We start from the raw sequence: 14,042 nt of genomic DNA, 5'->3' as shown, positions 1-14,042 counted from the left end.
CCACAATAGGGGAGTAGGGAGAATATCTGGGTGCAGGGGACCCACAATAGGGGAGTAGGGAGAATATCTGGGTGCAGGGGAGCCACAATAGGGGAGTAGGGAGAATATCTGGGTGCAGGGGAGCCACAATAGGGGAGTAGGGAGAATATCTGGGTGCAGGGGAGCCACAATAGGGGAGTAGGGAGAATATCTGGGTGCAGGGGAGCCACAATAGGGGAGTAGGGAGAATATCTGGGTGCAGGGGAGCCACAATAGGGGAGTAGGGAGAATATCTGGGCATGCAGGGACCCACTAATAGGGGAGAAGGGAGAATATCTGGGTGCAGGGGAGCAACAATAGGGGAGTAGGGAGAATATCTGGGTGCAGGGGAGCCACAATAAGCGAGAGAAGTGAGAATATCTGGTGCATGGACCCACAATGAAGGCGAGTTAGCCAGTTAGGGTAGACTAATATCTGGGTAGCCGGGAACGATCCCACAATTATCCGGGCTTACCAGCAGAGTAGCGGAGTACCAATAACAATCTGGGATCTGCAGGACCCACAATAGGGACGTTGGGAGAATATTTCATAATAAGTACAAGCGAAGACTACACCATAAAACAAAAACATGTAAAATTCAAGCACAAACACAGTACGTTTTCTTAAAAAACAAGCCCAACAGACCGAGCTCGGACGTCGCTCCCCCTCTCTCCCACTGGCCTTCCTGCTCTCCCTCTCCCACCCCCACGGGCGGACCTGGTCTCTACTCTCGTTTTGTCGCCTTGAGCACAGGGCCCCGACTTGCTGCTTCAATTCAGGGCGCTGGACAAGCGGAGCCGCTGAGAAGTTCAGCGAATTGCCTAAACAATGTGACCCCCCTGCTTGACTGGATAGAACGGCCCGAGATGCCCCCCAGGCTGCAGGTGCTGCTACCTGGACTCTCAGGAAAGACGACAATTCTGCAGGTTCCACCTTTCCCTTTAGCCAAGTGCCGACCCACAATCACTAGTGTGTTTTGTCACCCCTCTAGGGGCTGGGCGCCACGTGGGCCTTCCTGAACCCCACTTCAAGATCAACTCCGGGGAGTACAGAGCCAAGTGATGATCCTAGGGCGACCTCTTTACGACTCACTGCACCGCTTCAGGCGCAAGGAAGGCCTAGTCCTCGGCAAACACAACGCTGCTAGAATATCCTTGTAAGTGATGTTAGTGGTCCCTCATATAACCATCACACCTCAATCTCTATATACAGTGTGGGGGGCATGACTTAACCCAGCGAAGAATTAAAGATTCAGCTAAATATGAGAGTTGGGGCCAACCAAACAGGTACGTGTAGTGGGTGAACCAGGAGACCTCTAATGAGTTCCTTGTGACCCGTTGGCTATGGTGCAAGACCAAAAAGGGCAACAACAAGGTCTTTCCCTAAAGACTGCAGAGTAGAGCAAATATAATAAATTACACACACACAGACATGGAGAGGATTGCACACATCCAGACCCAAATCTATCAACCCGACTGAGGAGATACGACATAGAGAAGTATGGCAAACTACTGGTCCCCAAGCACAAAGATGGGGGCACACCATTGACTCTGACAACGGCAGACGTGTTGGGATGTGTTTCTTAGCACGAGCTCTCAGCCAAGGTGGAGAAAAATAAGGACCACCATGCAAAGCTTGCTATTTATTGGCGTTCCGCCGGATCTGCAAGATGGAGTAATCTCCGTTCTGAACTGTATAGGGAGATCCAATTTCAACTGTGTATATTTCTATGGGTAGAGCCCTACAATCTGTGTGGCCTGTTATGGCACCGCCTTTCTAATATCAGTGACGCCGGGATCACTGTAGTTAGTAGTGACACCGTTCTATGGTCCCTACACACATCTACCAAAGAGATGGGTTTAAAAGAAGAATTAAAGGTGAATGGTTCTGAATGGCCAAGGTCAGAAAGGTCCTGGACCTTTTAATCCTTATGAAATGTGTAGAAAATCTAAAGTACAGTATTGAGAAAACCCACCAAAAGGCGACTGTCTACTGCGTTTAATCTAAGACCTAGTCTCACACCTTGGCCTCTCCAGTTGACCCCGCGTATTGGTTCCTCAACAGATGTCACGTTATTGTCGTCGACCTCTACGACCTCCTGCCCCATCACACAGTCTTGACGGCAACAACATGAGCCTTAATATGAAGTTGAACATGTTGCTCTCCAGGCTGTGCCAACCCCACAATACCCGGCACAAGCCACTGGGCATCGGGGCGCATCCACATGTACCTCGCAACATGGAAGTAACTCAAACACCTGCCAGCATCAATGCCGTCGGAGGACGCTGACCGAATACGCTACTGACACTAAATTCCTTATCCTCCCAAACCAAGCAATAAATCATTGGTGTAGAGCATGAGAAATGAGTGGCATGAAATACCAAGACGACCAGAGCAAGCCTAACTAAGGTTGATGTCAGAATGTTCCCGCATGTATGAACCCGGTAATTGTAAAGTCTACAGCAAAACTGCCCCGAACGTCTCCTTCCAAGAAAAAAGAGAGAACCACAATCCTAGAACCTTGCCCAAAATAACCTCCGGACATCAGGTTGTCATTGTTCTAACCTCGGTCCCCATCTCGCCCATGAGCTCTCTGGCCATCTTTGGCCGCTATCTATGCTCTCCATCTTCCTACTGCCTGTCTCCATGCTTTGCCCTATGCCCTACTGTCTCCATCTTGCCCTACCCTCTCCATCTTGTGCCTACCAGGATGCACCATCTAATGTGAACCCAACTCATCATCGCATTACCTCCCTGACAAAGACCTAACTCTGTCACCCTCTATCTTGCCCAACCTCCTCTATTTCCATCTGACTCACTTCACATAGATCTTCCATCTTCCTCTACTGTCTCATCCCAAATACCCTATGCCCATCGATTGCCCAAACCTCAAGCTGTCTCCAATTATGCATGAACACATATCTGTCCCATCATTGTTGCTACGACTCCAGTTCCAGCCAATACTGATGCTCGTAGCGTTGTTCTCCTGAGTCATTCGGCGACTAGCAATTCCAACTCCAGTACTCAGTGATTGTGTGGCCAGTTTTTAGAGAGCATCATCTTGCTTTAGAGCCCCATTGCCATGACCATTTTGCCCTACAGTACCATTTTTGGCTCAGGGCATTCTTGGTGCTGCCCTCTTGCCCCAGCACACCATCAGGAAGACCATCTTGAATCAGAAAGGGCAGCCAATAAATAACCCACCCTACATGTGTTTCTAATGGAGGAATGTTGGGTTTTGGCAATAGTATCCAGGGGCAAGTAATAACGCTCAGGATTCTTGGAGGTTTCATACAAAAATAAAGTTTATATTTATTTCTCAGTTCATTAAATGGGGTACAGGGAAATGCATTGCACTTACTGGGTTTGACACATGGGGCAATAGATTGGGTGTCACCCAGAAAGTACCCTCCTTATTCCCACGTTCCTGGGAAATCCAGTCCTTACACATCAGTAACAGAGATGCCCCGTGCCCTTGCTCTGTCCCAATAACAACCCCCACACTCCCCATGTAGAACAGGAATTACACAACAAGTTGCCCCGGTGCACCCTTGGCTGGAGCTTTATAGGCACCTTCATAGTTCCCCAAATGCACCAGGAGGCAAATCTCTGGAGTCCTTTGTGGCTGAATAAAGCTTCTTGTTTTACCCCCTCTCCTGCCCCCCCCCCCCTCTGGCTTGTACACAGGTAATTGCCATCTTGTGAGTCCAACCCATTCACATACAAGGGTGCCTTCAGGACCCCCCACCCATTCCCTCTATCACCATTGGTCCCTACAAGAACACAAGTGACAAACAAACCTGCCCCCCTCCCTGGCACTTTGGTATTTGGCACAAACCGGTATTTGTAGTCCAAGTGCCACTTGGGCAAATCATCAGCAGAGCACAGGTCCCGGTGCCGGGGGGCTAATCACTAGACCCTTTCGGGGGGCACAATCATGCTCCCAAGAGGGACCCCCATTCCACAGCAGCTCAGCACCTTCATACAAGGGTCCTCTTCTTCATTCAGCTGAGGTTTGCGCCAAAATGGCAGCAGGATGTACAAAGCCAACGCCAAAATGGGGATCAGGAGAAGGGTTGGGGTCCAGTAAAGTGCAATGGGGGGTCCCGCTGGGTGACTGGGGCTCATTTGTGAATCTGAGAAGAAAACAAAGAGGTTGCAGTTAAACTGCACAAACTGAGCCCAGAATTTAATTGCCTCCAACTTCCATTCATTTTTCTCTATTAGGCCTGAGAGCACAAGCAGCACAGGGAGGAAAACCTTAGGCCAGTGCTGTCCAACTGGCGCCCCCCCCCCTGTGTGGCCCCCCACCTGTCTGGATGCTTTGATGGCTTCCCTTTGTGTAAGGTTTAAATGGTATCAGTACGGAGATTAACTGCCCCCTGCATTGTTCCCTCTCAGACTCAGGCTGTAATCCCCCTGTATTGTTTCTACATGTAATCTCTTGTAGTGTTCCACTTTTTGGTTTCTGCATTGTCCACCCCCTGCAGTGTACCCTGCCTGTGTGTGCCATACTCTGCCTGCCCTACCCTGCCTGTGAGTGCCATACTCTGCCTGCTCTTAGCTGCCTGTGTGTACCATACTCTGCCTGCCCTACCCTGCCTGTGTGTGCCATACTCTGCCTGCCCTACCCTGCCTGTGAGTGCCATACTCTGCCTGCTCTTAGCTGCCTGTGTGTGCCATACTCTGCCTGCCCTATCCTGCCTGTGTGTGCCATACTCTGCCTGCCCTATCCTGCCTGTGAGTGCCATACTCTGCCTGCTCTTAGCTGCCTGTGTGTGTCATACTCTGCCTGCCCTATGCTGCCAGTGTGTGACATACTCTGCCTGCCCTTTCCCGCCTGTGTGTGCCATACTCTGCCTGCCCTACCCTGCCTGTGAGTGCCATACTCTGCCTGCTCTTAGCTGCCTGTGTGTGCCATACTCTGCCTGCCCTATACTGCCTGTGTGTGCCATACTCTGCCCCTGCCCCCTACCCGCCTGTTGTGTGCCATACCTGCCTGCCCTACCCTGCCTGTGTGTGCCCATACTCTGACCTGCCCTGCCTGTGTGTCCATACTCTGCCTTGCCCTACCCGCGCTGTGTGCCCATACTCTGCCTGCCTACCACCCTGCCTGTGTGTGCCATACTTCTGCTTGGCCCTACCCGCCTGTGTGTGCCATTACTCTGCCTGCCCTACCCTGCCTGTGTGTGCCTACTCTGCCTGCCCTTATTACTGCCTGTGTGTCCATACTCTGTCCTGCCCTATACTGCCTAGTGTGTGCCATACCTGCCTGCCCTACCCGCCTGTGTGTGCCATACTCTGCGCTGCCCTATGCTGCCTGTGTTGCCATACGCGCCTGCCTATCTGCTGTGGGAGGTTGAACTGGCAGGGGTTTGTTCTGGGGGTTTGTGAGGAGTTGGAAATAGCCATTAAATGGCCCCTAAGATGTGTAATTATATGCTGGGGGTTGCTGTGCTATCCACGGGGGAGGAGGAGTCATATGGATTTAAGGGTGTGGCTTGACATAATATAATTCTTTCACAAATGAATGATGGTTGATATCCCCACTGTGAGGACCAAGCATTGGGTTTGTGCTGCGCTACCACCATTGTGATAACATGGGTGTGGTTTGAAGTGGGTGCAGTTTAAAAAGGGGAGTGGTCAAAATGGCTTCCATTAGCGGCCCTGCACTATGTATGCTGGAGAAATTCCGGCCCTCGGCAGCGCAGAGGTTGGACAGCACTGCCCTAGGTCGGGTTACTTTGCTGTTGGGGGGGGGGGGCAATTAGTTCTATTTATGCCCCAGCTATGAAATCATGTTCCCTACACAGGAGGGTAATTACTCACCCTGCATAGGGGCACAAAGCCGGACCATGGTGCACATCACTAGGAAGCACCACCAGATCTTTGCCATTGTAGGCGCCATCTTGCCACAGGGCTGGAACCTGCACAAAGCACAGAGAAGGGGTTAAACGGTACCTGTGGAATCCTGGCATCTTATTGGCTATCAAGGGAACATCTGTATCCAATCAACTAACGGACTGTACCAAGTGGCAGAGCAATCAGAATGGACAGAAATTACCCTCTGGGGCAGCACTGACGGCAGGAACCAAAAGGAACCCCCAGAACCCTTGGGTCCAAAATGTCTTAGAACCTCAACTGTGAACACAGACTGGCGCCTAGAACCCCTGGCATTAAATTCCCATGATTCTAGGATCTGACCCACATTGGGCACATTGGACGAGTGGAAATCCTGACCAATTGGGCTTATCCTGGGCAACATGTGACCAGCACATACACATATATATTATACACACACACAATGATACCCGCGGGCACAGTGCCCAGGAGACCCATTGGTGCCAGGGGGCTAGTGGGTAGGAGGCCCCATGGAACCAATCAGAACCCAGAAGGGCAAGAGACAGGACCCCCTAGTGGTCCCAGACAATACCCAGGACTCCCAGCCAATAAAAGAAGCCCCTGCAGATGCAGGAAGGTGGTGTCGGCGGGCAGGGGGCAGAGTTGGAGAAAGAGGAGCAAAGGGGCACAATGGGCGAGAACCAAAGACACCAACAGAAATGATACAGTGAGAGGATATTAATTCTCTGTACTCAGCTCTGCGCCCACCCACCTACCCCCCTCTCTCCTTCCTGCCTGGCACCCAACCTACCCCCCTCTCTCCTTCCTGCCTGGCACCCTCCTACCCCCCCTCTCTCCTTCCTGCCTGGCACCCACCTACCCCCTCTCTCCTTCCTGCCAGGCACCCACCTAACCCCCCTCTCTCCTTCCTGCCTGGCACCCTACTAACCCACCTACCCCCCCTCTCTCCTTCCTGCCTGGCACCCACCTACCCCCCTCTCTCCTTCCTGCCTGGCACCCAGCTACCCACCTACCCCCCTCTCTCCTTCCTGCCTGGCACCCACCTACCCCCCTCTCTCCTTCCTGCCTGGCACCCACCTACCCCCCCTCTCTCTTTCCTGCCTGGCACCCAGCTACCCCAGCCTTTTCCCCACCCTTACCCCCCCTCTCTCCTTCCTGCCTGGCACCCCCAGCTTAACCCCACCTACCCCCCTCACTCTCTCCTCCTGCCTGGCAACCCACCTACCAACCTACCCCCCCTCTCTCCTTCCTGCCTGGCACCCACCTACCAACCTACCCCCCCTCTCTCCTTCCTGCCTGGCACCCACCTACCAACCTACCCCCCTCTCTCCTTCCTGCTGGCACCCCACCTACCCCCCTCTCTCCTTTCTCCCTGGCACCCAGCTACCCACCTACCCCCCCTCTCTCCTTCCTGCCTGGCACCACCTACCAACCTACCCCCCCTCCTCTCCTTCCTGCCTAGCACCCACCTACCAACATACCCCCCCTCTCCTTCCTGCCTGGCACCCCAGCTACCCACCTACCCCCCCTCTCTCCTTCCTGCCTAGCACCACCTACCAACCTACCCCCCTCTCTCCTTCCTGCCTAGCACCCACCTACCAACCTACCCCCCCCTCTCTCCTTCCTGCCTGGCACCACACCTACCCCCCCTCTCTCCTTCCTGCCTGGCACCCAGCTACCCACCTACCCCCCTCTCTCCTTCCTGCCTGGCACCCACCTACCCCCCCTCTCTCCTTCCTGCCTGGCACCCAGCTACCCACCTACCCCCCCTCTCTCCTTCCTGCCTGGCAGCCACCCTACCAACCTACCCCCCCTCTCTCCTTCCTGCCCTGGCACCCACCCTACCAACCTACCCCCCTCTCTCCTTCCTGCCTGGGCACCCACCTACCCCCTCTCTCCTTCCTCCTGGCACCCAGCTACCCACCTACCCCCCCTCTCTCCTTCCTGCCTGGCACCCACCTACCAACCTACCCCCCTCTCTCCTTCCTGCCTAGCACCACCTACCAACATACCCCCCCCCCTCTCCTTCCTGCCTGGCACCCAGCTACCCACCTACCCCCCCTCTCTCCTTCCTGCCTGGCACCCACCTACCAACCTACCCCCTCTCTCTTGCCTGCCTGGCACCCAGCTACCCACCTACCCCCCCTCTCTCCTTCCTGCCTGGCAGCCACCTACAACCTACCCCCCTCTCTCCTTCCTGCCTGGCACCCACCTACCCCCCTCTCTCCTTCCTGCCTGGCACCCACCTACCCCCCTCTCTCCTTCCTGCCTGGCACCCACCTACCAACCTACCCCCCCTCTCTCCTTCCTGCCTGGCACCCACCTACCCCCTCTCTCCTTCCTGCCTGGCACCCACCTACCCCCCTCTCTCCTTCCTTCCTGGCACCCACCTACCAACCTACCCCCCTCTCTCCTTCTTGCCTAGCACCCACCTACCAACCTACCCCCCCTCTCTCCTTCCTTCCTGGCACACACCTTACCACCTTCTTCTGCTCAGCTTGCACTTTCCTACTCACACTCACTCCCCCCCAGTACTCACACTTACCCCTGTGCTCACTTCCCCTCCCCCCAGTACTCACACTCACCCCCTGTCTGACAGTACAAGGTACATGTTGGATACTTATGTAACTGCCCCCTTGCACCCTACCTGCCCCCAGGGTTACCCATTAAAGAGTTGGAACGCATAGCCTGTGTCTTTTTGCCCCTGTTTCACCCATAAATCTTGCCACGGGGGCAGTTAATGTTTAGCCAGTGACCCAGTGACCCCCCAGTGAGTGGGTCAGTACCCGCGGCTCCCACTTGGCACAGAACCCACCGGACAAGTCATTGCCCAAGTCATTGCCCAATCCCCAGATGCACCCCCAGGGGCCACAGGCCGGGCACGGACACTGCTTTGGGGCCCTTGGCTCTACCACCGATCTGCCCCACCCTGCCTGACATCTATACCCCACCCGGGGGTAAAATCTCCTTCTCTACATGCACCCATTGCCCCAGGCTGGTGTTACTGGGTCTTTTCTCAGCCTCAGCTGCTACGTTACCCCCTGACTCCTCTGATGTTACCGGCAGGAGATAACTGCCCCTCCCTGGGGATAACTGCCCCTCCCTGGGGATAACTGCCCCCACCTAGTGGTTTCTGAAAAGGAAATCCTGCACAAACATATTTAACCCCTTCACTGCAAAACATCAGTGAGTAAATCTGCAATTCAGCTGCCTGAACTGCAACTCCCAGATTATATACAGACACTCACACTCACACTCAGGACACAATGTAGGGCTGCACGGTACCTCTCTCTGGGTCTCGGTGTCCCAGGCTCCTCTCCTCTCCCCCCAACGGAACCTCAGCAACGTTGTGTGTCCACTGGGTTCAGCCCCTCAGATGGGAGCCCCAAACTGGCCAAACTCATGGGATACTGGGAAAGGGGCTGGTCCTGCCAGGCAGGGAGACTGGGTGCTGGGAGACTCACTGGGTGCTGGGAGACTGGGTGCTGGGAGACTCACTGGGTGCTGGGAGACTCACTGGGTGCTGAGAGACTCACTGGGTGCTGGGAGACTCACTGGGTGCTGGGAGACTCACTGGGTGCTGGGAGACTCACTGGGTGCTGGGAGACTCACTGGGTGCTGGGAGACTCACTGGGTGCTGGGAGACTCACTGGGTGCTGGGAGACTCACTGGGTGCTGGGAGGGAGAGACAGGAAAGTTTAAAGAGCTGCCTGTGGGCGGAGCCATAAAGTGAGAATAATGAATTATCTGTTCCCATTGGTTGAATAACAACTGAATGTAAATAAACTCAGAGAGAATGAAAGTATTTATATAAATCAGAGGCACGGGGGGGGGGGGGGCCCTAATGGGGCGGGGGGGGGCCCACTGGCATAACTGGTCCTCCTGCCAAGCCCCGACTGGCAATCTCTGGGTCAGGGGGGCTGTAAGGTGCCACAGACAGTCACTATTTATTGGGCTGGGGGGGCTGTTTTGTGCCTCTGGGTACTGGGAATGCCAGGGGGGGGCTGTAAGGTGCCACAGACAGTCACTATTTATTGGGCTGGGGGGGCTGTTTGTGCCTCTGGGTACTGGGAATGCCAGGGGGGCTGTAAGGTGCCACAGACAGTCACTATTTATTGGGCTGGGGGGGGGCTGTTTGTGCTCTGGGTACTGGGAATGCCAGGGGGGCTGTAAGGTGCCACAGACAGTCACTATTTATTGGGCTGGGGGGGGGCTGTTTGTGCCTCTGGGTACTGGGAATGCCAGGGGGGGCTGTAAGGTGCCACAGACAGTCACTATTTATTGGGCTGGGGGGCTGTTTGTGCCTCTGGGTACTGGGAATGCCAGGGGGGGGGGCTGTAAGGTGCCACAGACAGTCACTATTTATTGGGCTGGGGGGGGGGCTGTTTGTGCCTCTGGGTACTGGGAATGCCAGGGGGGGGGCTGTAAGGTGCCACATACAGTCACTATTTATTGGGCTGGGGGGGGGGGGCTGTTTGTGCCTCTGGGTACTGGGAATGCCAGGGGGGCTGTAAGGTGCCACAGACAGTCACTATTTATTGGGCTGGGGGGGCTGTTTGTGCCTCTGGGTACTGGGAATGCCAGGGGGGCTGTAAGGTGCCACAGACAGTCACTATTTATTGGGCTGGGGGGGGCTGTTTGTGCCTCTGGGTACTGGGAATGCCAGGGGGGCTGTAAGGTGCCACAGACAGTCACTATTTATTGGGCTGGGGGGGCTGTTTGTGCCCTCTGGGTACTGGGAATGCCAGGGGGGCTGTAAGGTGCCACAGACAGTCACTATTTATTGGGCTGGGGGGGGGGGCTGTTTGTGCCTCTGGGTACTGGGAATGCCAGGGGGGCTGTAAGGTGCCACAGACAGTCACTATTTATTGGGCTGGGGGGGCTGTTTGTGCCTCTGGGTACTGGGAATGCCGGGGGGGGGCTGTAAGGTGCCACAGACAGTCACTATTTATTGGGCTGGGGGGGCTGTTTGTGCCTCTGGGTACTGGGAATGCCAGGGGGGGGCTGTAAGGTGCCACAGACAGTCACTATTTATTGGGCTGGGGGGGCTGTTTGTGCCTCTGGGTACTGGGAATGCCGGGGGCAATGTTGTACCCCAGTCTGGCCCTGCCTCCTTCTGCCCCCAGGCAACTCTCCCCCCCTCTCAGCCGTAACACAGCCCCCCCCCAGCCCCCCCCCAGCATTACATAACAGAGCAATACACATATGGCCGTTTGCATTACGCTTCCTCCCTCCATATTAATCCGGATAATGATGAAGTGGATCAGATGGGCAGTTAATCACTTTATGGCGCTGATTGGGTTTCTGGGTGAGGGACAAAGTTTCTCTTTCTCTCCCCGGTCCCCCCCCCCTTTGGGCAGTGCCAGCGCAATAAATTGTCAGTATTGGGCAACGTATCGTGGGTTTGGGTCGGGGGGTTTGTGTCCATAAGGACCAGAACCAGTTTGTTCTGCCCGAGACTGCCCAATAGAGACAGGTTCTACCCGAGTGCCAGAAAGCAAACCTTGCCCTCCCAAGCACAAAGGCTCTTTGGATCAGGCCCAGTAGAACCTTCCATGCAGTGGGGCAAATACAATCTACAAACCTCCCTCTATCTGCCCCCATTCCCTCGCTGATATCCCAGGAATGTGCAATGGACACCAAAAGGGCATCAGTTACATCACAGTGTGTCCCGACTGACCCATAAACCCACCACACGGGACCCGTTACTCATTAGCCAGAACCCAACGCTCCTCCACTGACTCCCAGTATCAGGGAATGTACGGAGCGGCCATGACTGTCTCCCAGTTGGCAAAATACCCATTAGGGGTCATTGAGTGCGAGTTATTGCCCCAATCATAGCAGCGTCACCCCTACTGCAATCATATGTACCCTGACCTGGGGCAGCCAGTAAATAAGCACTCACCCCAAATCCCCCCCTAACTGGCCTTCAGGCTGGGCCCCCTTAGCCCATAACAAGGTTACAGATATATAGAAACATTGGGGTAACAGTCACCCCGCTATAGTTCCAGGGGTACCCAGGGAACAAATAAGCACTCACCCCAAATCCCCCCCTAACTGGCCTTCAGGCTGGGCCCCCTTAGCCCATAACAAGGTTACAGATATATAGAAACATTGGGGTAACACTAACCCCGCTATAGTTCCAGGGGTACCCAGGGCACAAATAAGCACTCACCCCAAATCCCCCCTAACTGGCCTTCAGGCTGGGCCCCCTTAGCCCATAACAAGGTTACAGATATATAGAAACATTGGGGTAACAGTCACCACGCTATAGTTCCAGGGGTACCCAGGGCACAAATAAGCACTCACCCCAAATCCCCCCCTAACTGGCCTTCAGGCTGGGCCCCCTTAGCCCATAACAAGGTTACAGATATATAGAAACATTGGGGTAACAGTCACCCCGCTATAGTTCCAGGGGTACCCAGGGCACAAATAAGCACTCACCCCAAATCCCCCCTAACTGGCCTTCAGGCTGGGCCCCCTTAGCCCATAACAAGGTTACAGATATATAGAAACATTGGGGTAACAGTCACCCCGCTATAGTTCCAGGGGTACCCAGGGCACAAATAAGCACTCACCCCAAATCCCCCCTAACTGGCCTTCAGGCTGGGCCCCCTTAGCCCATAACAAGGTTACAGATATATAGAAACATTGGGGTAACAGTCACCCCGCTATAGTTCCAGGGGTACCCAGGGCACAAATAAGCACTCACCCCAAATCCCCCCCTAACTGGCCTTCAGGCTGGGCCCCCTTAGCCGATAACAAGGTTACAGATATATAGAAACATTGGGGTAACAGTCACCCCGTTATAGTTCCAGGGGTACCCAGGGAACAAATAAGTACTCACCCCAAATCCCCCCCTAACTGGCCTTCAGGCTGGGCCCCCTTAGCCCATAACAAGGTTACAGATATATAGAAACATTGGGGTAACAGTCACCCCGCTATAGTTCCAGGGGTACCCAGGGCACAAATAAGCACTCACCCCAAATCCCCCCCTAACTGGCCTTCAGGCTGGGCCCCCTTAGCCCATAACAAGGTTACAGATATTTGGAAACATTGGGGTAACAGTCACCCCGCTATAGTTCCAGGGGTACCCAGGGCACAAATAAGCACTCACCCCAAATCCCCCCTAACTGGCCTTCAGGCTGGGCCCCCTTAGCCCATAACAAGGTTACAGATATATAGAAACATTGGGGTAACAGTCACCCCGCTATAGTTCCAGGGGTACCCAGGGCACAAATAAGCACTCACCCCAAATCCCCCCCTAACTGGCCTTCAGGCTGGGCCCCCTTAGCCCATAACAAGGTTACAGATATATAGAAACATTGGGGTAACAGTCACCCCGCTATAGTTCCAGGGGTACCCAGGGCACAAATAAGCACTCACCCCAAATCCCCCCCTAACTGGCCTTCAGGCTGGGCCCCCTTAGCCCATAACAAGGTTACAGATATATAGAAACATTGGGGTAACAGTCACCCCGCTATAGTTCCAGGGGTACCCAGGGCACAAATAAGCACTCACCCCAAATCCCCCCCTAACTGGCCTTCAGGCTGGGCCCCCTTAGCCCATAACAAGGTTGGGCAAATCAGAACTCAGTGCGGTGCCCAATGATGGGCTAATTGCCCCCTCACCTCAGTGGGTGCCGCTCAGTCAGTCCCCTCGGGGCCCCACGTGGGCCACATTATCTCTGTTAGTAAATATCAGCATGGGACTCACAGCTGTCAGGCCATAAAGAGCCGTAACCAGGAAGCTGACACTTAGTCCCAGGTGATGGGAGGGGCTAGTGAGACAGAAGGTCTATTAACCCCTTCTGCGCTGGCAGGTAATCATTAGAAATATTTCAGTAATCAACCTGCAGCCAAGCACAAAGTCTCCTGTCAGCTCCTGATCCCATCACTAAGGTCCCTGTCCATGGCAACCAGCTGGCAGTTTAATGGTAAGGTTAGAGTAGCGCTGACTCTTTTAACTATATAGGGTTAATCCACACGCTGATTAGCAAATGATTTACCCACTCACCCCTTTAACCCTTAATGTGCTGGTTGGGTGACTCCGGGCCGGTGCCAATTAATGGTGCCAGACTGGTTCGGGGTCATTTAGTGAAGGAATCGTTAATGGAAACGAGAGGGAATTAATGATGAACCTGACTGTGTTCCTATTGGCTG

General features: G+C 54.4%; 1 protein-coding gene across 2 annotated transcripts; it reads right to left on the bottom strand.

Moving 5' to 3' along the window:
- Positions 1-3,305: 3,305 nt before the first annotated feature.
- On the bottom strand, positions 3,306-13,618 carry LOC101732334. 2 transcript variants are annotated; one of them, XM_031893585.1, is made up of 3 exons: positions 13,512-13,618; positions 5,848-5,945; positions 3,306-4,154 (listed from the first exon to the last, which is right to left on the bottom strand). In XM_031893585.1, exons 2-3 carry the CDS (start codon positions 5,924-5,926, stop codon positions 3,931-3,933), a joined length of 303 nt encoding a protein of 100 aa, XP_031749445.1. In that variant the 5' UTR covers positions 5,927-5,945; positions 13,512-13,618; the 3' UTR covers positions 3,306-3,930. The 2 variants fall into 2 exon arrangements, with proteins under 2 accessions (XP_031749445.1, XP_031749444.1); XM_031893584.1 differs by lacking the exon at positions 13,512-13,618 and adding an exon at positions 9,166-9,587.
- Between the last annotated feature and the right edge of the window lie 424 nt (positions 13,619-14,042).

Source organism: Xenopus tropicalis, chromosome 9 (assembly GCF_000004195.4).
Source record: "Xenopus tropicalis strain Nigerian chromosome 9, UCB_Xtro_10.0, whole genome shotgun sequence".
NCBI lineage: Eukaryota > Metazoa > Chordata > Amphibia > Anura > Pipidae > Xenopus > Xenopus tropicalis.
Note: the sequence above shows the minus strand (reverse complement) of the source record. Positions and strands in the feature narration are given on the sequence as shown.

What these genes read in the sequence shown, in the direction of transcription:
- LOC101732334 (XM_031893585.1), bottom strand. Translation starts at nt 5,926, where the DNA reads ATGGCGCCTACAATGGCAAAGATCTGGTGGTGCTTCCTAGTGATGTGC. An exon ending in GCTTTGTGCCCCTATGCAGG is followed by an intron (nt 4,155 to 5,847) that starts GTGAGTAATTAC and finishes TTTTCTTCTCAG; the next exon opens with ATTCACAAATGAGCCCCAGT.